Source organism: Homalodisca vitripennis, chromosome 5 (assembly GCF_021130785.1).
Source record: "Homalodisca vitripennis isolate AUS2020 chromosome 5, UT_GWSS_2.1, whole genome shotgun sequence".
Classification (NCBI taxonomy): domain Eukaryota; kingdom Metazoa; phylum Arthropoda; class Insecta; order Hemiptera; family Cicadellidae; genus Homalodisca; species Homalodisca vitripennis.
The window spans coordinates 52,786,680-52,810,692 of record NC_060211.1 but is presented as its reverse complement, the minus strand read 5'-3'; the positions used below and the strand labels follow the sequence as shown (position 1 = coordinate 52,810,692).

General features: G+C 37.7%; 2 protein-coding genes across 4 annotated transcripts in view; both read right to left on the bottom strand.

The window, feature by feature from the left end:
* LOC124363467 overlaps positions 1-24,013 on the bottom strand; it is a 53,863-nt gene that overhangs the window by 22,702 nt on the left and 7,148 nt on the right. The window contains exons 8-14 of the mRNA XM_046818716.1: positions 18,137-18,281; positions 15,859-15,979; positions 15,282-15,343; positions 13,772-13,907; positions 13,377-13,612; positions 11,907-12,248; positions 11,365-11,682 (exon numbers count right to left, since the gene is read on the bottom strand). Of these exons, the coding sequence (XP_046674672.1) occupies positions 11,365-11,682; positions 11,907-12,248; positions 13,377-13,612; positions 13,772-13,907; positions 15,282-15,343; positions 15,859-15,979; positions 18,137-18,281 (1,360 nt within the window). The remainder of the gene's footprint in view (positions 1-11,364; positions 11,683-11,906; positions 12,249-13,376; positions 13,613-13,771; positions 13,908-15,281; positions 15,344-15,858; positions 15,980-18,136; positions 18,282-24,013) is intronic.
* LOC124362197 (facilitated trehalose transporter Tret1-like) lies at positions 5,181-23,938 on the bottom strand. 3 transcript variants are annotated; one of them, XM_046816492.1, is made up of 7 exons: positions 23,205-23,938; positions 13,772-13,907; positions 13,287-13,612; positions 11,907-12,248; positions 11,365-11,682; positions 5,975-6,179; positions 5,181-5,257 (listed from the first exon to the last, which is right to left on the bottom strand). In XM_046816492.1, the coding sequence occupies exons 1-7, from the start codon at positions 23,205-23,207 to the stop codon at positions 5,229-5,231; spliced, it is 1,359 nt and encodes a 452-aa protein (XP_046672448.1). In that variant the 5' UTR covers positions 23,208-23,938; the 3' UTR covers positions 5,181-5,228. The 3 variants fall into 3 exon arrangements, with proteins under 3 accessions (XP_046672448.1, XP_046672447.1, XP_046672449.1); XM_046816491.1 differs by lacking the exon at positions 23,205-23,938 and adding an exon at positions 14,058-14,356; XM_046816493.1 differs by lacking the exon at positions 23,205-23,938 and adding an exon at positions 14,058-14,356 and having other exon boundaries at positions 11,988-12,248.

Genomic DNA, 24,013 nt, shown 5'->3' with positions numbered 1-24,013 from the left:
ACGGGCAAAGCCTACGGAATTGCGAAGTTGTGAATAACTAATGGGAGTGTAGTTAAGACAAAGTTAGTTACTATCTAACTTTTACTATAAATTTACCCATCTAGTTGTCTTTTGACAGAAGTAGATTTGAACCTGTGAATGTATATATATTTTCTTGTTCGGGAAACAAGGCAAAATCTAATATGGGACAAAAAAGGCCGGAGTAAATTAAAATCGTTATAAATATACACGTTTTTTCATATTTTCTAGATCGTGGCAACAAGTCAAACTCAACAATGGCGTCAGAAGTATAATTCATTCAAACCAGCAGTTCTCATACATGTGCAAATCCTTCAAAGTTGCGTGCGAAACCGCGGGTAACTGCTGGTTAAATAATAGTAATATTAATACATTGGAAAAATGTTATTTTTATGGTACTTATTGAATGTACCGTATACTTAAATTTTAATAAATAATCGACCATGGAAAGATCAAAAAGAAACTAATAGAAGATACTTTAAATTAATAATATTACAAAATTATATTCGTAACGACCTCTTACAACTTTGTGATTCCAGATTCAAACGATTCCGCTTGCTTTTTTAATAAAGCAGGAGTCTAAAAGACCGATAATCATTGTTCAGATAAACCAATACAAAGAAGTATAGTAGGACCACACAGAAGGTAATAAAATAGATATTAAACAGACTGCGCGTTTACGTTGTACCCGAAAGTCAACTGAGTTATTTCTTAGAGCAAGAGGAGTATATATTTGACCCCAAAATCAATAGGCATCTTCCTCTGACCAAGAATGACCATTCTATCAAGAGTTATCGTACAGATGGGAAATTTACAATCGATCAGACGGGCTGACTTGCATTTTGACCTCTTCGTCCCAAAATCAATGGGATGTCCTCCTCCGTAGACTAATGGATGTAGTCTCGGCTCTCTAACTGAGAGATCACGGGTTCAAATCCCGGGGAGGGCCCATCATGAATAAACATGAATAGCCAGTGTTCAATGAAGCCGTCATAGCTTAATGCTGAGGCTTAAAAAAGAGGAAAAAAATCAATGGGATTTTTTATGTACCAAGTGTCAAGACTACGATCTTTGTACCAACTGCCCGTATCATACAGACGGATAGACGGATATACAACACGGCTTTAAAATAACCATGCCGGCTACAATATATGTATTTGAAGAGTTGTATTTAAAAGCTGATAGCTTTGGCAAATTCTTAACTTTAATGAATCATATTTTATGAACTCTAATAGCGTTATACCTGAAACAAAGACAATACTTAAAATGTGATTTCAATTTCAGGTAATGCATACGAATTCTTGTGTTGCGTGTGAAGGCTCATCTTTCGTGATCACAAAGTAAATACTGCAAATGGCTAACCAGTCTTTACCACATCAAACTAGTTGAGCTGTACCGATTGTATTAAGTAATAATTCTGGGGTAACTGGATTACCGGTGGAGGAGTAGGCCCAGAAGAATGATAAGAACTGGACTGTACAACAGAGGCTGCTATCAGCGATGCGCGCATCGCAGATGGCAGTGTTTGATAACGAAATTGAGAGGTGGGGTGTGGTAGACGTGCCGTACCTCCCGTCTCAGTTTATCGGAAGTTATTGTAACGAGTAGACTTTGAAAGTTCTTAGAGTTATTTTTTTTTTTGCTAATCGTCATCGAACCTGCGGGTAAGTGAACTTTTTAACTGGAGTCCAGTCAATATTCATTCTTAGTTATTTTGAATAATGTTGGGGAAAGAAATATTGTAAAAATTAAATTTAATGGGAATTTAGGAACTTGTCCTTTTGATCTGTGCAATATAAAACTTGTTGGTGCAGTGAGCACATGTACATACAATTTTATGTAATAATACTAAGAGAGTTTTGTGGTTGTTACAGATGCTTTCAGCAATATTTTTAAATCTCTAACACTGAAGAATTTTTTAATTCTCTAACACTGAAGAATTTTTAATTCTCTAACACTGAAGAATTTTTTAATTCTCTAACACTGAAGAATGTTTTAAATCTCTAACACTGAAGAATTTTTAATTTTCTAACACTGATAAGAAGTAATAGGTAAAGTAAAGAAAATTAGTAACAAATAACATTGTATTTTGAAGATAAATTAAAGTGAAGAATTGCCAGATCAGATTAGAGTGTGAAAGTTTTGAATTTTGAAAATTGAATAAAAGACAAGCTGTAAGAACTTTGTACATTTTTGGAGTGACGAATATATTACAAGTTTGAATTTAAAAGTCATCAAGAAGTTTTTATTTTAATTTTAAATCCAGTAATTATTTTCAAGAAGAAGTTTTATTTTAGTTTAAACCTTATTTATTTAAGAAGATTTTCTTTTATTTTTTGAACCTTCACAAAAGTTTAAATTTCAAAGCTAACCCCTCATGTGCCAGTAAAACGGTACAGAGCAAACTACAGTTTTTGATCGTGCACTGAAGGATAGGGTGATTGCCATATTCACTCCAGTTCAGGAACATCAGGATGTCGTTGGGAAGAAACCGAAAAGGATATGAACCGAGTAAAACACCGATCAGAGCTCCTACAAAATAAACGTAAGAAACCGAAATGTTATAGGACGACACTGGTACACGCAATCAATTCGACACATGCGCACTATAAAGAAATAGAAAATTGTCTACCGAAAAATCCACCCCAACATAATACGGCGGTCCAAACAAAGTTATTCCAGGAGCAGAATTACCAGACTTCTGTAGTATGAGGATACTTAGTAATTTAGTGCGTTACAATCAACACTCACTCCTTCTCCTTTTCGGGGGATCGGCTCCTCCTTAAAAAAAATTAATAAAAAAATCTGTAGCAACAAATTAAAAAATCCCGTTCTAACCGCTTGATATCATTCCTTCAGGACTCTCAACTTTCAACTTCACATTATGCAACAGTGAAGAAAAACTTATAAGAGACAGTGAGAAACCCTTATTTTAAACAGAGCAAACGCCTTTGAAGCAAATCTTTGGGACTACCGATAGCCGAGCGTTCTAAGAGTTGGACTTTAGGGCTAGGTTTGAGATAGCTCTGGATCAAATCTTGTTTATGATCGTAGCAATTATATTAGTACCATAGACCCTGTACTCTATCGGAACTCCCCTTTATTCTGTTTGATAAGATCCTCGCACAGACCAGTGGCCCATAAGGACAGACTGAATAAAGCTTGAAAGGGGAACGGCTTCTTCTTAAAAAAACTTTATGTTAAGCTCTATTTTGTAATGATTCACTTCATTTCTTAAATCTCATATGAAAAAGCTTCTACGAAATAATTAAGCATTGTATTTCTCAAGAAGTAAACACAGTTTTAAAGTTCTAAAGATAGAAGTTATTTTGAAGCGTTATAGTTCCTAGTTCTCTATTTTCACAATGTAATGTTAATTTTGTCAATAAGTACAAAGTGGTAATCACCTAAATAATGTCACCTGTTTGACCGTTTAGTGCATAAATTAACACCTCCTTCGTGATTTATATACAAATACAATCAGAAAGATTCACTGATTCAGTTGTGTATTTCGTTTGCCTATTTTGACAGGAATGAAGTGTCGAAATGAAAAATCGAGTATTGTTAAAAACAGAAACTTGTTTAACCATTAGTCATTTCACTCAATTTGTGTTTCACTTTCAAATGTAATGACTACAAGAAATACGTGTTTCTTAATCATTAGAATGTTGTATAACCTGTTTGTTAGTGCATACTTAGAGCTTTATCAGTAAGTTCGTGACGTGATCAAGTAATGTATGTGATTAGTGGGCTTTTTGTAAATCTAGACTAATGCAATGTCGTGATTGCTTAGTAGAAATAATTGAGAAGGAAAATAACATGTACAGGCAAGATAACACGAAATTGTCGAAAAATTAGCAGCCTTTGATAAAGAAGACATATTAGTTACACAGTGGTCAGACTGATCCATGGAGGGGGGCAAGGGGAGTCAAGCCCCTCCCATAACTTTGAATTACAAACACTAAAATGTCATTCAGTAGTTTGTTTTAAGGTGCTGTGACATTACTATTGCAAAGGAGTTCGTCCCTGCGAACACCATTTCTTGAGCTAACCACCTTTTTAAGACTAACCCAATACCAAGGACTCCGTGATAATTTTTCTCAGGTGCTGTGACATTACTATTCCAAAGGAGTTCGTCCTTGCGAACACCATTTCTTGAGCTAACCACCTTCTTAAGTCTAACCCAATACCAAGGACTCCGTGATAATTTTTCTCAGGTCTTGTGATATTAGAACTGTTAAGAGGTTCGTTATCTCCTACTGCATTTGCAGATATAACAATTAACGCCACTACTCTAGCTTTTATTTGGATCCTGTGATGACTTCCTCATAATATGTTGTACTTTTACCGTTCAGGATTCGTCTTTTCTTACCTCATTTGCAGATATAACTCATTTGCTACTGCGATGAGTTAGACCCGATAACTAAAAGCCGTGACATGAATCACAGGTGACGAACAACGTGTGTCAGTACAATTTTATAATTAATTCAAGATATATTCAGCTAAACTTTAAATTCGTAACATTAGGAGGGGTTAAACATTAATAAAAAACTTTATTATTTAAAGTTATATACAATTTGACAAATAATTGACTTGATAGATAACTGTACTTATAGCGGCAATATAAGCAACAATTAACTGTCATGTAGAAATATACCAAGCATAACTGATCCACAAACGATGTCAAAGGTTCAACGATAAATATCGTGTCGCTTTCATAGATTCCAATCGCTGCAAGATTTATCGATTAACTTTTAACAAGACAAGCTCTTGACAGGCACTTGTAATTTTTAATACAAGGTTCACCATACAAGTGTCGTATAACTGGCTGCACTGAGGTCGCATGCAAAATTTGGTTTTTGCTCATTTCATTAGGTTACATGTGATACTTTATCATATTTAAACAGCATATGACTGTACTCAGTTTGTTTGTTCAGCGATATTTTCATTGTCTTCATAATACGATTAATGCAAAACTATTCGCCAACTCCGTCAAATTCCATTGAGTGAAATTGACTATAATCGAATTCAGTTATATAGAACGAACCGTCATGTACATTTTCAAGTCTAGAGGTTAGTTCGTTCTCAAATTATTTTTTTCTAGGCCTCAAGTGAGGAGGGATAAGATTTTAACTATTAAGTAAAAGGTGAAAAAACGAGAATTAAATATGATAATCTTTAATGATCTCTTTCTTTCTTTAATTGCTGCTTCAGAGTTTTGTACCGGTTGTTTGTACTCCTGAAACAAAACAATCAATTGTTAAATATTATTGTTTTATTCATTTCATTAATCTATGGTTTATAAAATCTAGTTTCCTTTAAAAACAGTCTCATTTTTAATTGGTTTCAAAACCATTATATAAAGCTAAAAATGTATTTTTAATACATAGCACTAACATATTGACGATAGCATAATTGTATAACTCACAAACCAAACCAAGGTTTAAGTTATTTCTTCAAGCACTGGTTTTCTATAATACCATATGTAACATTTAAATAGCTGTGTTATTACAATGTTAGTTTGGGGATGAGAAAGAAAGTTATGATGAAAATAATGAAATGTTAGTTAAAACGGGCCTGTATTTAAAAACGTGTAGTATTAATTCTCTTTAAAATATTCTGTAAGTAGAAAGCTCTATTAACGACATTATTGGTGATATTTTCGTGGAGTAGCTCTTAATATTTCTAACAGGACTTCGTAATCCTGCAAAGCTGTGTCTTGTAAATGTAATTTTTCTTGAATTCGCATACCTTATCAGTTGAATAATTACTAAGATATTTCATATTATTTAGTAACATGTAACAATACCAGCAGTAAAAAACTTGAAAGCCTCTAGTATCCATAGTTAAAACGTGTAGCATTAATTCTCTTTAAAACGTTCTGTAAGCAGAAAGCTCTATTAACAACATTATTTCTAATAAAGCTGATAGAGTAAAAATAATGGAGAAGGTTTACCTTTAAAGTGGTCCTCGATTTCTAACAAAGTCTTTCCGTGAGTCTCGGGAAGAAAAAAATATATATAAAGAGTTCCCGCAGCTCCAAATATTGTAAAGAACAAAAACACGAAGTATGCTTCGAATTCCGTGACAAAAATAGGGTATAGTTTCGTGGCAACAAAAGAGGTTGTGAATCCCAGGCCTGTTGTGATGCCACTTGCAAACTGCAAGAAAACATTGCATATTAGTCATTCGAATAGAATAAGCGAATTTCAACGTGTGTGTGTGTGTGTGTGTGTGTGTGTGTGTGTGTGTGTGTGTGTGTGTGTGTGTGTGTGTGTGTGTGTGTGTGTGTGTGTGTGTGTGTGTGTGTGTGTGTGTGAATTTAAATTCAAATCTCTTATTCTTATTGTTATTAATATATTTTCAATAATCTAAATACGTTACTTCATAGTTGTATTATAAAATTAGTAAAGTTTTAAAACAAACGTACATTTTTATCTCACGTATAAGTAAAAAATATAACATAGTTGAAATTTGAAAATAAAACACTATTGGAACTAGGTTTACTGGTTAGCTAGTAAATTTAGTCTACTAACCTTTTCCGATCAATTATTTTATACCCTTGAATAAGAACATGTATTCTGGTAATACTTTATAGTAAACTTTAAAGTAACTTTATGTAATAAATGCTGTATTTTACAAGGTACTCCATTATATGTTGTATAACTAATCAAGAGACGTCTGTTAAGCAGTTAAATGTATGAGTTGGGAGGCTTCTGCTAGACGTGTTAGCTTAGTTATATCGTTAGTTTATTTATCTCCCAGATGGGTTTTATTCCACAATATTATGAACTAGCTTGTAATTTAATTTATTCTTAACTATCTATCGCAAATAATTTTTCCGAGAGAATAACTGGGAAGCGTGTTGCATTTTCACCAATCACGGAACTCAGGATACAAAACAACGATAGTTCAGTTCGATACGAAAGTATAGTTCAGTCTCAGAATCTCCTTCCAATTTAGTCTCCAGCCGTAGTTACCAAATGAGACCAATATATTAGATGAATTATCTCCAACCTGATGATTTTTGGATAATCTTTAGCGTTAAATTGGTTTTCCAAACATTCTATTACAGTCGTGCATTAGAAAGAAATGACGGGACCTATACACTGACTGCTTAAATACATACTGAGTAAAATCCTTAAATCACCAATAAATTACTTTCTTTAGTTACAAACATTGCGTATTAAAGATGTGCTTAGTCGTCTGGTCGCGGAACCGTTAGAGAGAGTTTGCAACAGCTGGGTGCCGTTCTATCTACCGTCTAACAAAACTGTTGACACGAGTTTGCCACAGCTGGGTGCGGTTCCGTCTACCGTCTAACAGTACAGATGATACGAGTTTGCGACCGCTGGGTACGGTTCCGTCTACCGTCTAACAGTACTGTTGAAACGTGTTTGCGACAGCTGGGTGCCGTTCCGTCTACCGTCTAACAGAACTGTTGACACGAGTTTCCCACAGCTGTGTGCGGTTCCGTCTACCGTCTAACAGTACTGTTGAAACGAGTTTGCGACCGCTACGTGCGGTTCCGTCTACCGTCTAACAGTACTGTTGAAACGAGTTTGCGACAGCTGGGTGCCCTTCCGTCTACCGTCTAACAGTACTGTTGACACGAGTTGTGACAGCTGGGTGCCGTTCCATCTAACGTCTAACAGTACTGTTGACAGGAGTTTGTGACAGCTGAGTGCCGTTCCGTCTACCGTCTAACAGTACTGTTGACACGAGATTGCGACAGCTGGGTGCCGTTCCGTCTACCGTCTAACAGTACTGTTGATACGAGTTTGCGACCGCTGGGTACGGTTCCGTCTACCGTCTAACAGTACTGTTGAAACGTGTTTGCGACAGCTGGGTGCCGTTCCGTCTACCGTCTAACAGAACTGTTGACACGAGTTTGCGACCGCTGGGTACGGTTCCGTCTACCGTCTAACAGTACTGTTGAAACGAGTTTGCCCCAGCTGGGTGCGGTTCCGTCTACTGTCTAACAGTACTGTTGACACGAGTTTGCGACAGCTGGGTGCGGTTCCGTCTACCGTCTAACAGTACTGTTGACACGAGTTTGAGACAGCTGGGTGCCGTTCCGTCTACCGTCTAACAGTACTGTTGACACAAGTTTGCGACCGCTGAGTGCCGTTCCATCTACCGTCTAACAGTACTGTTGACACGAGTTAGAGACAGCTGGGTGCGGTTCCGTCTACCGTCTAACAGTACTGTTGAAACGAGTTTGCGACCGCTACGTGCGGTTCCGTCTACCGTCTAACAGTACTGTTGAAACGAGTTTGTGACAGCTGGGTGCCCTTCCGTCTACCGTCTAACAGTACTGTTGACACGAGTTTGTGACAGCTGGGTGCCGTTCCATCTAACGTCTAACAGTACTGTTGACACGAGTTTGTGACAGCTGAGTGCCGTTCCGTCTACCGTCTAACAGTACTGTTGACACGAGTTTGCGACAGCTGGGTGCCGTTCCGTCTACCGTCTAACAGTACTGTTGATACGAGTTTGCGACCGCTGGGTACGGTTCCGTCTACCGTCTAACAGTACTGTTGAAACGTGTTTGCGACAGCTGGGTGCCGTTCCGTCTATCGTCTAACAGAACTGTTGACACGAGTTTGCGACCGCTGGGTACGGTTCCGTCTACCGTCTAACAGTACTGTTGACACGAGTTTGCGACAGCTGGGTGCGGTTCCGTCTACCGTCTAACAGTACTGTTGACACGAGTTTGAGACAGCTGGGTGCCGTTCCGTCTACCGTCTAACAGTACTGTTGATACAAGTTTGCGACCGCTGAGTGCCGTTCCATCTACCGTCTAACAGTACTGTTGAAACGAGTTTGCCCCAGCTGGGTGCGGTTCCGTCTACTGTCTAACAGTACTGTTGACACGAGTTTGCGACAGCTGGGTGCGGTTCCGTCTACCGTCTAACAGTACTGTTGACACGAGTTTGAGACAGCTGGGTGCCGTTCCGTCTACCGTCTAACAGTACTGTTGACACAAGTTTGCGACCGCTGAGTGCCGTTCCATCTACCGTCTAACAGTACTGTTGACACGAGTTTGAGACAGCTGGGTGCGGTTCCGTCTACCGTCTAACAGTACTGTTGAAACGAGTTTGCGACCGCTACGTGCGGTTCCGTCTACCGTCTAACAGTACTGTTGAAACGAGTTTGTGACCGCTACGTGCGGTTCCGTCTACCGTCTAACAGTACTGTTGAAACGAGTTTGTGACAGCTGGGTGCCCTTCCGTCTACCGTCTAACAGTACTGTTGACACGAGTTTGTGACAGCTGGGTGCCGTTCCATCTAACGTCTAACAGTACTGTTGAAACGAGTTTGCGACCGCTACGTGCGGTTCCGTCTACCGTCTAACAGTACTGTTGACACGAGTTTGTGACAGCTGGGTGCCGTTCCATCTAACGTCTAACAGTACTGTTGACACGAGTTTGTGACAGCTGAGTGCCGTTCCGTCTACCGTCTAACAGTACTGTTGACACGAGTTTGCGACAGCTGGGTGCCGTTCCGTCTACCGTCTAACAGTACTGTTGATACGAGTTTGCGACCGCTGGGTACGGTTCCGTCTACCGTCTAACAGTACTGTTGAAACGTGTTTGCGACAGCTGGGTGCCGTTCCGTCTATCGTCTAACAGAACTGTTGACACGAGTTTGCGACCGCTGGGTACGGTTCCGTCTACCGTCTAACAGTACTGTTGACACGAGTTTGCGACAGCTGGGTGCGGTTCCGTCTACCGTCTAACAGTACTGTTGACACGAGTTTGAGACAGCTGGGTGCCGTTCCGTCTACCGTCTAACAGTACTGTTGATACAAGTTTGCGACCGCTGAGTGCCGTTCCATCTACCGTCTAACAGTACTGTTGAAACGAGTTTGCCCCAGCTGGGTGCGGTTCCGTCTACTGTCTAACAGTACTGTTGACACGAGTTTGCGACAGCTGGGTGCGGTTCCGTCTACCGTCTAACAGTACTGTTGACACGAGTTTGAGACAGCTGGGTGCCGTTCCGTCTACCGTCTAACAGTACTGTTGACACAAGTTTGCGACCGCTGAGTGCCGTTCCATCTACCGTCTAACAGTACTGTTGACACGAGTTTGAGACAGCTGGGTGCGGTTCCGTCTACCGTCTAACAGTACTGTTGAAACGAGTTTGCGACCGCTACGTGCGGTTCCGTCTACCGTCTAACAGTACTGTTGAAACGAGTTTGCGACAGCTGGGTGCGGTTCCGTCTACCGTCTAACAGTACTGTTGACACGAGTTTGCGACAGCTGGGTGCGGTTCCGTCTACCGTCTAACAGTACTGTTGACACGAGTTTGCCACAGCTGGGTGCGGTTCCGTCTACTGTCTAACAGTACTGTTGAAACGAGTTTGCGACCGCTGAGTGCGGTTCCGTCTACCGTCTAACAGTACTGTTGAAACGAGTTTGCGACCGCTGAGTGCGGTTCCGTCTACTGTCTAACAGTACTGTTGACACGAGTTTGCCACAGCTGGGTGCGGTTCCGTCTACCGTCTAACAGTACTGTTGACACGAGTTTGCCACCGCTAGGTGCGGTTCCGTCTACTGTCTAACAGTACTGTTGACACGAGTTTGCGACACCTGGGAGCGGTTCCGTGTAACAGTTCCGTTGAAAATAGGTAGCGACAGCTCAGGTAATGGTTCTTGAAGTAACTAGGACGTACAGTACTAATCACATATCAGTAGTTTAAAAGATTTTTTATTAGTATTTAGTTTTGTTTCAGTATAATATCACAAATATGTAATATGGTATATTGAAAGTATAAAAATAAAGTTTAGTTAGGATTAAAAATTAAAATATTAATAGGTTAAGACATTAAAGATAATTTTATTTAAAGTTAAAGATTAATAGATCTAAACTGCGGATAATTATAAATTAACATTGTTACAAACGTTACTGTTAAATGCATCGTATATATAACATGTTGCGGTTATCAGTGTAACAGTCCAGGCATCCGTCTCAACAGTCGCGTTGTTGTGAATGTTCCAGTGGACTTTTAATATTACGTTGTCACTCTTTCGTGACCGATTCAGTTATTTTCCGTCGGAACGCCACAAGACAGTTGCAAAATAAACGACCCGAACTTTACACTCATCATTTCATTAAGGTATATTAAAATTTTACTGACATAGATATTTAATATTATAATAATATAAGATTTGTTTCAATTTATACTATTTGTTAGTTCCTAATTTAAAAAATGCCGTTAAATAATATAAATTATTTCATAATTAACAAACAAAAAGAATAACAAAAAAGTTTAAGCATCTCAGTCAACAAAATCAATATCAATTAAAAGATACAACCATGAGTTATCTATGTATAACTTACGCCTCTCACTTCGGTAGGGAAAACCTCTCCCAGCATGGATAACATAATGTTGGTGAAGCTTGTGGAGCCGGCGTACACATAAACCAGAACAAGCGCTCCAATGAGCCACTGGGGCAGCACCAGTAACCCAGACACGTTCACGGTCAGCATAGTCATGGAAGCAGTCATGATCACTCCAAAGAATACTGCTGGGTTCCTACTTCCAAACACATTGCTCACCCAAGTAAAGATAAGAATAGAGACCATGCGAACAATAGCAATACACATAGCCACGTAGTGAGCCTCCCCTTGTATTCCTGCTCTGTTTGTAAAATCAACCTGATAACAGATAAATAAAGCAGTGGTTATGTTTTCTCACATTTATTCTTGATAGAAAGTAAATCTATTGAGATAAGTTCAAAAGTTTTATCAATTTCAAATTGTGTTCATAATTGGCTATAATTTATCATAGACTATAGTTTAGTTTGTGGCTATAGTTTAATAGTATTTCATTTTCCACTGTACATTAAGTGTAATTTTATTTTATTAATGTATAGATTTACCGCAAAACTCATGACCGGCATAACTCCTGAGAAATTGCCACATAAATACAGCGCGTTGATCATGATAAGAGGCTTGTAAACCTGAGGCTTTCGCAGATGTTTAAAGTTGGAGAGCCAGGAGGTTTTCTGCTGCTTGTCGCTCGCTCTGCTGCTGAAGCTGTCCAGCTCCTCCTTGACCTGCTCGGGTCCTGATGCTCCTCGCAGTCTCTGCAGAGCCTGCAGCGCTTTCTCAGCATGACCTCTGTTCAGCAGCCACATTGGGCTCTCTGGCAGCAGCAGCGTCAGCACCAGCGACATTGATGTTACGCTAAGTCCGAACCAAGATACTTCGCTCCACGATTCCTGTACCAGTTACATTTATGAAATGAAGCAGTTTGTAATAATGACACTCCATAATACAAAGACTGAACACAGCACATTGGTTTTAGATGTTCGATGTCATCAATGGATCCCTTATTGTGCGTAAGAAACCACTAACAGATATTGCCAGTTTTTATGAGGGATCTTAATGACTTCTTTATAGTTCATTATAGTTCTTTAAGTTCTGGATAATGTCGTAAGGATCCTAAGATTGCTTCTAGGCAGAAGTTTTCTTTAGAACCAGTAACTCAAATGATTGAGAACTTAAGCGAATCCATTTTTATGTATTAGATTTTCCTCAAGTACTGGTATAAAATACTGGGAACTAGCTGTTTCTTACGACTTTGCACGCTTTTCGTAAGCTTTAAGCGTGTATGAGCACTTCTGGTTCAAGTTAATTATATTTCCAACGCCGATGTAGAGTTTAGCTTGTTGCCACGATCAAGACAATCTGTCAAAAGCGGAAATTTATAGCCATTGAATACGAACATGTACTCTATTATAACGTGGTCTAATACTTAAGCTTTAAGTTCAACCAGAAATTTGATTGTAACGACAAATATACATAAAACCTTAACGCCTTAAGATAGTGTTTGTATATTTAATATACGTAACTGATTCGCAGTTACAGTTTAAAATGTGCAGGTGCTTTGATAACTTTTATATTTTTCAGTGCCGCCTATTGGTGAGTTATAGGAATGGGAATAGCACCTAAACCTACTACGAGAAAAATACATGTTCATACAAATAGTTTCTGAGTCTGCACTGTAAAGGACTAAAGGACATATAGACAAACATTAATTTGCATGTGTGTGTGTGTGTGTGTGTGTGTGTGTGTGTGTGTGTGTGTGTGTGTGTGTGTGTGTGTGTGTGTGTGTGTGTGTGTGTGTGTGTGTGTGTGTGTGTGTGTGTGTGTGGTGTGTGTGTGTGTGTGTGTGTGTGTGTGTGTGTGTGTGTGTGTGTGTGTGTGTGTGTGTGTGTGTGTGTGTGTGTGTGTGTGTAAAAGTTACAATACGTAACCTGGTATAGCATGGCCCAGAGGTAGGTGATGACGGCGCCAACTGATAACATCAACGGTGTGATCAAGACTAGCGCTGTTCGTAGATATACAGCGGCTACTTCCGCAGTATAGATGGAACATGCGCTGGGGGCTGCACCTGCCCCAATCCCTGAGCAGATACGGCCGACGTAGAGGGCGGGGAGGGATAGCGGGAAGACGGCTGAAGGCAGCCACCCTGCGATGAACGTGAGGTTAAGCAGCACCAGACCCCTGCGGCGGCCGACACGGTCGATCATCGGGCCTGCCACCACACAGCCAACTGGCGCTGAGATGAAGGAGATGCTAGCTGAGAAGGAAAACATAGCTAATCAATGTTTGAGTGTTTAACATGATATTCTATGAAATATAATGTCATCCAAACAACAAACCATAAAAGTTTTCCCGACAAATGAAATACGACTAGTTAGCGTATACACAATGTATTGTATAATAAAATCGTACTTACAGAGCCAGGTGGCTTGGTCAAAGGAAATATGAAGGCCAGGGCCCACCTTTAGCAGAGGGGGTAGCAAGACAGATGGGAATCCGATCATCATTCCGGTGTTTAGTATTCCCAAATTTGCCACCAGGGTCGCTGCCACCTAGACATTAATTATTTTATAGTTTAACAGTTCACAATTATGCTTTAACGTCCTTTTTCTGAGCTGTGTTGAAAGTTCTATGACACTCTAATGTTAAAATCTATAATCACGCATAAAAATCAATTAAACAGACTACATGTGGTATATTACCTGAATGGTTATCGAGCTTACACGTGGTCCCCCAAATGTATAAACCATTTTTTAACTCACTTAGTCCATGGTAGTTTAAAATGCGTTTATTAACTTTACTTCCTACCAGCGATTGACTTTCCATTGTCCATTGTTTCCCCACATGAACATATTGGCGACAGCAAATAGACTACAATAACGGGTTTATTATTATTGCTCATTAAAATGGCAAACAAAGTGGCCATCGGTTAGATTACCAATAGCTGGCACAGATAGCACGTTTTAACTGGCAAGATAGGGCCTATCAATACCAATTCTAGACACTTAGGGCCCCCCATCCACTTACAGTTCTAACTGCAGTCCTGGACTGAGACAGTCCGGGACTGCAGTTAGAACTGTAAGTGGATGGGGAATCCGGCAGGCGAATCGTTGGACTGTCAACTGTCGCACGGTGCGACAGTTCAACGATCGGACTGCAGGCGGAACTGCTAGTTAGTGGAGGTCCCGTGACAGGCCACAGTCGACAGTCCAAGCTGCGAGATATGCGCATGCGCTAGCTCAGCTGCTCCGTGTCGGCCTCATGCGTCATTGAGTGGTGAGCGTTTGGTGGTTGCGCATTGTTTTTGTTTGTGACGCGGCAATCATGGCCAGTTGGTCGAAGGATAATCTTTTACAGTTTATAGAGGAGTTTAGGAAACATGAATGTGTATGGAAGGTTAAGTCAAAAGACTATCACAATAGGGAAAAGAAGGAAGCAGCCCACCGTAGTTTTACTATTAGTAGTGAAAGGGTTTGACAGTACTGCAACAAAAAAGCGATGTGTTGAAGAAGATAAACAATATCAGAAGTGCATTTCGTAAGGAACAAAGAAAGGTAACAGCCTCTCAACGTTCTGGCAGTGGTACAGACGATATATATGTACCAAAAAGCTGTGGTACTACAGAGAACTTTTGTTTCTATTGACCAGGAAGAATGTCTAGGAGGGACTTCCAACTTAGGAGAAGGAAGAGTCAGTGAAGACGAGGTAAGAGAATTAAATTACTAGTTTTGCGGTTAAATAATGTATTCACAATGCTACAACTAACTTACAGTTTGTCATCGGAGGTATTTTGTTTTCAAATAATCATTATAAACTAAGAGATGTATCTGTCTTGCCATTTCCACTTTTCCTTTGTTGCTAAAATAATGAACAAATTTATTTCTTACTTCTTTTGCACTAGCCATTGGGCGATCGGTTTGTCTTACTTGTAATGCCATGTGATCGCTGGTTCTTGGTCCAGGCTTAGACACACCAACTTCGTCGTCATCTAAATCCAACCAGTCTTTAGGTGAGTACCTTTGAGGGATTGTCCTACGCAAATAGTTTGTGCAGGTAGCAGCACGCAACAACAACACTATTCACTTTCTTCAAGTCAATGAAGGGTGATTGGTTTTTGTAGAACCTGAAATCTCTCAGCGAGAATCCCAAAAACACTTTTCGACCATTCGGCGTGCTCTTGAGAGTCGGTAGTTATATACCTTTTCTAGGTTTGTTTGCAACCCTATAGGAAAAGGGTTTCATTATGACCTCAGTTAGGGGGAAGGCGTCATCTGCAATGAATACGTATGGAAGAGCTTCGCCGTCTACAATGCCCCTCTTCAGGTAAATTGAGGCTTTTATCTGTTAGTTTCTTGTTGAAGTCTGTCTCTTTCAGAACTCCTCCATTCAGATACCCGGCCATTAACACCAAAATGAAAATAAATTATTTCAATAGTTTGCACTAGCAATGCAGAAAAGTACCTGACTATGGAAACCCTTATAGTTATAGAAAGTAAGAACCACTTCCAGGTGGTGGTGTTATGGCTATATGCTTTCCATCCATGCTGCCTAGGCAGTTGGGGAAATTCCATTTTTCCCCGTACTCCTGTGCAATTTGTTTCCACTCCTCGGCTGTATTCGGTACCTGAAAACAATTCATAAACTGTCAGCTGTCATATTTCAGACCAGCGTTTGTACGGAACAAATTTTAATGAAATCAAACCATCGAGAACCGTATCACCCCTCGTTTTCCGTTCGCCACCCCCTCTGTAATTTTTTCAATATAATATTTGAGAAAGTAAATAAATAAGTAGTTAAGAATGTACTGTGGTGATAACTGAATTCATTATTGATATTGTGGTTCATTATAAGTAATGACAGGGTGTCTACCGGGCACGGAAATAAAAGGAAATCCGCGAAAAGTCACGGATTTTGACATTTTTTTCAAACATTTTTTTTTTACAGGAGATGCTGGGACGATTCACAAAAAGAACCATTAGATGCGCCCCAATCTCTACAGAATCCTCCTCAAGTTGCTCGAACCGCTTTCCAAATATTACCTCTGCAACACCTGAACCTAAAGATTCTTTTAAACGGCAAAAAAAATTGTCCCCGTGTGATCAAGTCTTGGTTAATATTGGACAACGACTGGCAACAACAAAAGAAGAAGATCACTACGACGCCTTTGGGAAGAACGTTGCTCAAAGCTGAGATTGCTGAACAATGAGCAAAGGATTTTATGCGCAGAAAATCATTAATGATGCCCTGTTTGAAGCAGAAACTAGGTGGACTAACACGATTTGCTACAGTTTAACCCAGGTATTCTTTACTCAAGTTCCACAACACCATCGGGCAGCTAGTGTTACCCCAAGTTCAGGAGGTAGATCAACCTATGAACCAATGTATGATGATACAGCAATGTCTGGCTTCAGTGTCAACTATACAAATCTAAATTAAGTGTTCTATTATTAACAAGTAGGCTTAAACCTGTAAACTTTTCACAACCCAAGCTGTGCGGTTTTTTAGTAGGCCTACTCCAGTAGTTGAGTACATTGAGAGTTATATGTTGAACAAATTACATTTATTATTTTTTTTTTGTTTGTGGTGAAAATATTTTGCACTCAATTAAAATTACACTTTAATCTTTATTCATATGCGGTACTGTTGTGAGCTGCCATGTGTTTGTAATACTAGATTGCAATGTTATGTTTGACAGTGTCATAGTTTTTATAATTAATTACTTTACTCATTTGTGGTTAAACATACACCATAGGTACGTATTACTTTTTATCTTATACTTACATTAATTAAATTGATTTTTTTTACTTTTTCTTCCTTAGTTATAAAAAGTAAATGTGTTGTTTGTACAACGCAACAAATACAAGTATGGATAATTATAATGTTTACAATAATTTTGTATGAGTTTTCTCATTACCTTTTACTACTTTATAAAAATGGTTAAATGTTGTGTGCACACAGAAATGAACTCGTAATCGTTAGAGATACTGGAGTTGTAATTTAAAATTAGCAAAAAGTAGTGACATAATACAATGTTGTAGGCTATGTACCTTAACAAATCCATAAGCAGATTAAAAATATTGTAATTTCTTAACAGTATGTTGGCATTCGAAAACAACAAAGACCTACTTTATTTCTTTTTCTAACTTTTATTCTGGTTTCATATTTTGGATTTTTCAAAACTACTTGAAACACACATTAGGCTACTAACCTTGCAATAGTCATTCAAGGCCTTGACAATAGCTGAGCAGGTCTCTGGAATTATTCTTCCTAATGTTTGGGGGGAAATTCTCGTTGAAAACTTTAAATCTTCCATTGTTCTGCCAGTGCTTAGATACCGCAATGTCGCAGTCAGTTTTTTCATGTGGTGTAATGGCTTCCCTCATTTTTGTATCTTGTTTGGTAATCAATGGTGTTACTATACGTAATAAATCAAAGTACGTTTTTCTCGTCCATTCTTAAGTAGTTTTTCCAGTCTCTAGGATATGCTTCAAGCTCCCTAAGAAGGTGAACGTGGTTAAATCTCTTCCTCTGATAGCCATTCTTTTTTTCCACATTTGATGCCTTCGTTTCTTGCGTTTTTTAATAGCTACCGCTATTACAGCGTATGCTGCCAAATCTTCAAAACGTAGACATTGCACTTTAACTTCACATTACGATAAGAACTTAGAATGCACTTTTCCTACAGCCACAAAACGAATAATATAACTAAAAATATAATAAATAATATAACGAATAATAACTACAAAGTACACACCTACGGCAAAACACCGGAAAGACTGACCACGACAACCACGCCACCGAACGGACTGCGGTCCGCGACTGCAGTCCGTACTGGACGTGAACATTTTTCAACAGTCCACAGTCCACCGTTCACAGTTCTGACTGCAGTCAAGAACTGCAGTTCGAACTGTAAGTGGATGGGGGGCCTTTACAACAATATCAGTATATTTAAATATTCTAAAGCAGCGGAAACAGCCGATTAATCACAAATTCTGAATCTTAATATATATATTTATACATACATGAATGTTTGTCTGTATGTCCTTTATAGAATCGTAAACTATGTAACCGATCACTATGAAAATTTGTACGGATACGTATTTTTCCACGGAGAAGGTTTACACGCTATGTCCATCGATGCAACTCACCACCAGGCAAGAGATAAATGTTTTCTAAACGCCTGCAAATTATAAACTGCAGCGAAACACTATTCCAAGGAGCTAAGTTATTATGTATATTTGTCTTTAAATAAATTTTTAAAGCTTGAGTGTTAGACCACTTTATAATAAAGTACATGTACGTGTACAGTAAATTTTTGACAGATTTACTTGATCGTGACATCAAGGCAAATTCTACATCGGCGTTGGAAATATAATTCACTTGAACCAGAAGTGCTCATACACGGGCAAAGCTTACGAGAAGCGTGTGAAGCCGCGGGAAACAACTAGTAATATTATAAATGAGACAATGCATTTTTTACTCGAAACAGCAGTGCTCATACACGTGCAAAGCCTATGGAATCGCGAAGTTGTGGATAACTGCTGAAAGTATAGTTGACAAAGTTATCACCAAACTTTTACTATAAATTTACCCGTCTAGTTGTCTTTTGACAGAAGTAGGTTTCTCAGAACCTGTGAATCTATATATGTATTCTTGTTCGGGAAATAAGGCCAAAACTAATATGGAGGAAAAAAGACCGAAGTAAATTAAAATGGTTGCAAATGTACAGTTTTTGTCATATGTTCTAGTTCGTGGCAACAAGGCAGACTCAACAATGGCGTCAGAAACAATTCTCATACACGTGCCAAGTCTACGAAATTGTGTGCGAAGCCGCGGGTTAATTATAATATTACAATAAATATATATATATTATAATATTATAATTAATAATTATAATATTGGAAAAATGTAATTTTTATGGTATATATTGAATTTATTGTGTAATTAAATTTTAAATAAATCATAGAACATGGAAAGAGAACAAATAAACGAATAGAACATACTTTAAATTAATAATATCTTAGAGTTGTATTCTTAACGATTTTTTTCAACTGTTTAATTCCAGACGCTAACACCTGCACTTCCTTTCATGATAAAGCAGGAGCCTAAAAGACCGATAATCATTGTTCAGATAAACCAACATAAAGAAGTATCGAAGAACCGCACAGAAGTTAACAAAAGACACATACTGTACGTTATACCCGAAAGTCAGCTAAGTTATTTCTTAGAGCAAGAGGAGTATCTATTTGACCCCAAAATCAATAGGCATGTTCCTCTGACCAAGAATGACCTTTCTATCAAGAGTTATCGTACAGGTGGGAAGTGTAATCGATCAGCCCGTCTGATTTGCCTTTTGACCTCTTCATTCCAAAATCAATAGCATATTTTATGGATCAATAGAAATATATCTATTAAGTGTCAAGACACTTCGACCTTTATATCAACTGTACGTTATAATAGAGACGGACAGTCGGACATACAACATGATTTTAAGAGTTTTATTTAAAAGCTGATAGCTTTGACAAATTTTGATCTTTTATTAAGTCATTTTATGAACTCTGGTAACCTTCCTTATTCCTGAAAAATAGACAATACTTAAAATGTTATTTCAATTTCAGGTGATGGATACGTCTTCTTGTGTTGCGTGTGAAGGCGTAATTTTCGCGATCACAAAGCAAATACTGCAATTTGTTAATTAGCCCTATATTTAACTAGTTGAGCAAAGTACAGTTTTTGATCGTACCCTGAAAGAGAGGGTGATTGCCATTATCACTTCGGTTCAGGAACACCAGGATGTCGTTGGGGAAGAAACCGAAAAGGATATGAACTGAGTAAAACACCGATCAGAGATCCTACAAAGTAAACGTAAGAAACTGAACTCCTTTAGAATGACAATGGGACGCAAATCGCAATCAATTGGACACATGCATATTATAAAGAGAGAGAAAATTGGCTACCAATGAGAAAATCAAGTAAAAATGGGTGGCAAGGAACATATACTTATTTTGGAGGACTGACTTGCAGATTTAATAATACATATTTGTTGTTAATCATGTGTGAGGCTGAAAAATCATCCCAACATAATATTGCGGTCGAAACAAAGTTGTTCCAGGAGCAGAATTGCCATACTTCGGTAGTATGAGGACACTTAGTGATTTAGTGTGTTTACAATCAACACTCACTCCTTCTACTTTTTAAGGGATCGGCTTCTCCTTAAATAACAATAAATAAAAAGACTCGTGTTGCATCAAATGAAAAATCACGTTCTAACCGTTTGGTATCATGGCTTCAGGACCCTCAAGTTCCAACTTCATATCATACAACAGTGAAGAAAAACTTGTAAGCGACAGTGAGAAAACCTTATTTTAAACGGAACCTTTGAAGCAAACCTTTGGGACTGTCGACGGCCGAGCGGTCTAAGTCGTTGGAGTTTGGGTCTGAATTAGAGGTAGCGCATGATCAAATCCTTTTTATGACCGTAGCAATTTTTATCAGTACCATTGAACCTGAACTCTATCAGAACTCCCCTTTATTCCGTTTCATAAGATCCTCGCACAGACCAGTGGCCCATTAGGACGGACTGAATAAAGCTTAAAAGGGAATCGGTTTCTCCTTTAAAAAAAAAAAAACATTATGTTAAGCTCTGTTTTGTAATGTTTCACTTCATTTCTTAAATTGTATAACAAAAAACTTCTACAAAATAATTAAGTATTGTATTTCTCAGGTCTGAAAAAGTAAAGAGAGTTTTAAAGTTCTAAAGATAGAGGTGTTTTTGAATCGAATAGTTCCTAGTTCTTTATTTTCACAATGTAATTTTAATTTTGTCAATAAGTGCCAAATGGTAATCACCTAATAATGTCACCCATTTTGACATTATAGTGCATAAATTAACACCTCCTTCGTGATTTATATACAAAAACAATCGGAAACAATCAGTGATTCAGTTGTGTATATCCTTTGTCTATATTGGCAAGCATGAAGTGTCAACAACGTAATAAAAATCATGTATTGTTAAAAACAGTATCTTGTTTAACCATTACTCATTTCACTCAATTTGTCTTGTAATTTTAAATTTAATAGCTACAAGAAATGTGTGCTTCTTAATCATCAGTACGTTGTGTAACCTGTTTGTTAGTGCATACTTAGTGCTTTATCAGTAAGTTCGTGACGTGATCAAGTAATATACGTGATTAGTGCTTTTGTAAATCTAGACTAATGCAATGTCGTGATTGCATAGTAGAAACAATTGAGAAGGGAACAACATGTACATCTATGTATTGTTGTAATAACATGTACAGGGAAGATAACACGGAATTGTCGAAAAATTAGCAGCCTGTGATAAAGAAGACATATTAGTTACAGACTGGTCAGACTGATCCATGGGTGTATATAAGGGGGGAACCAAGGGGAATCAAGCCCCTCCCATAATTTTGAAATACAAACATTAAAATTTAACCCAGTAGTTACTATTAAGCTAGAACACATTTATGAGGTCATAAACCCCGACAATTTCAAGGGAAAAGATCCCTGATCCGATTTATATTGGAGAGTATTTAAAACCCTCTAAACCACCCAGTAAGTCAGACTCCTCCCTCCGAAATAATTTTCTATACACGCCACTGGACTGATCAATGATTACTAAGCTTCATCCAAAAGCTTAATGGTAAAATCCATCCCTTTCACTCGCTGGAAGTGTATCGCCAGTCCTGCAGTGTTGTTCTAACATCTGTTGACTTAAGATGGCTCTCCACATCGAGGCCAAAAAGATTCAAAATTTGGATTGTGATAGCAATTTTTCGACGCAATTTGATCCTGAAACCTTTATCATAGTCATAGCACCAACTGCGTAAGGCTAAAAGTTATTATATTTAGCAACTTTGCGATTCATCAATAATTTAATGATTAAACTATTAAAACATAAAAATAATAATAGTAAATATAACTCATCGATGTGATGAGAGGGTTTCGTAAGTGTAAAGGCCATGTTCAGAAAGAGGAGACTTGCACTAAGAGGTTAGTCAGGACTATGTTCTTGTATGTATGTTACAGTCAAAACTAGAATTCAGACAAAACTGGTATAAACCAGTCATAAACAAATCCAAAGGCCATGGTCAAAACTGGTTTTTACTAGTCATTATTAGTTTTTACCAAGTTCTATAGTCAATACCAGTTTTAACCAAGCCAGGCAATCAAAACTAGTTTTGCCTAATAAATTTAACTTACGATTTGTGACAACAACTTTTGATTAATACATATATGTTTTAAAGCTAAGTTTGCCTACCATGCAGTCTCTTGTACAAACATATTTTTAATTTTATTACTTTTGCATCCGTAATGATATTGTATTTCTTCTTCCCCCACCCTTTCCCCTCAATACTATTTTCTTTAGTTACCCCCTATTCCGTAGTTAACACTGCTTTTTACTAGTAACAATTAGTTTTAACTGCAGAGCTTGGTCAAAACTGGTAGTGACTAATTATGACTATGAACCATTTAATCATTTGAATAGTCTCACTTTACCGTAACTCTACATATACTTAATAATGAGTACATACAACTCGTTTAATAATGGTCGCGTAAGAATTTATTTAAATTTAATTTTTCAATACCTTTAATAAACCAGTGCGTAGTAAATGACCATAGGAGTAGATTTCTACATAAGACCTTAGGGCTTTAACAGGAAAGGGGGAAAGAGAGGCCCTATTCTACTAATAATACAGTGATTAACGGTACAACAGCTAAACTATCAACATTTTGTCTTAACATGTTATTTTTAGTAAATGCATTTTTCAATGTTCAAAATGTGGTTTAAAACTGATGTACGTAAAGGGAATAAAATCATAACTTACCATCACAATAATGCATCCATCACTGCACCATATGAAGACTATTAACCTGCTGTTCTTTTTCTGGGCAAGTTTTCTTTTGGCTACAAATAGCTGCTCTCTCAAGTCATACTTTGAGTTACTTTCTTCATCATTTGAGTAGGATTTAGTTCACGAGGTATGTTTATTGCACCGCTGCTTAGTTTTAGCTCAGAACTTCAGCAATTTAGCAAATTTTCAGTTTGATACAAAAAACTATCAATGTAACTCATGGCTAAATCAATACCTAGTTCTAGCTAGAGTATTCAGTCTTCGAAGATGTTTTAGGAATTCCACTCGAAAACAATCCTGTTAAATCTTTTATTTGTGTTGTGAGTTTTCTGGTGTTAACACTTTTTAAGAGATTTGGATCTAGCATCTTTGATGATTTTTTATTGTATTTTTTATTATCATATTGCACTGTAAACTAATAGATTTTTGTGTTTATAGATATAAAATAACCATCTTGTTAGTTGTTAATATGTAATATATAAACAACTCATATAAAATACCTTTCATGAACTCTTTAGATTTTCATTTTTAAACGTTATAATTATTTACAAAAGCTGTTATATTGTTAATGAAATTAGATAAATAGTTGTTTTAACTCTCAATATCATTCAACTAAATAATAATGAAATTAAATTAAATTATGTTGTGAGTTAATTAAACTGAGTAAACTTAATTATTTTATTTTTAATACTTTAGGAAGTTTATTTTGTATGAAACTAATATAAATGACCAAATGTTCTTAAATATTTATTTTTGTAAAAAAAGTCCGCTTTAAACTCCAA

Excerpts from the sequence above, each read along its gene's own strand:
- LOC124362197 (XM_046816491.1), bottom strand. The coding sequence starts at position 14,105 with ATGGTTTATACATTTGGGGGACCACGTGTAAGCTCGATAACCATTCAG. Across the intron at positions 12,249-13,286 it reads TCTGGGCCATGCTATACCAG|GAATCGTGGAGCGAAGTATC; the intron begins GTTACGTATTGT and ends TAACTGGTACAG. Across the intron at positions 6,180-11,364 it reads TCCCTACCGAAGTGAGAGGC|TTTGCAAGTGGCATCACAAC; the intron begins GTAAGTTATACA and ends GTTTTCTTGCAG.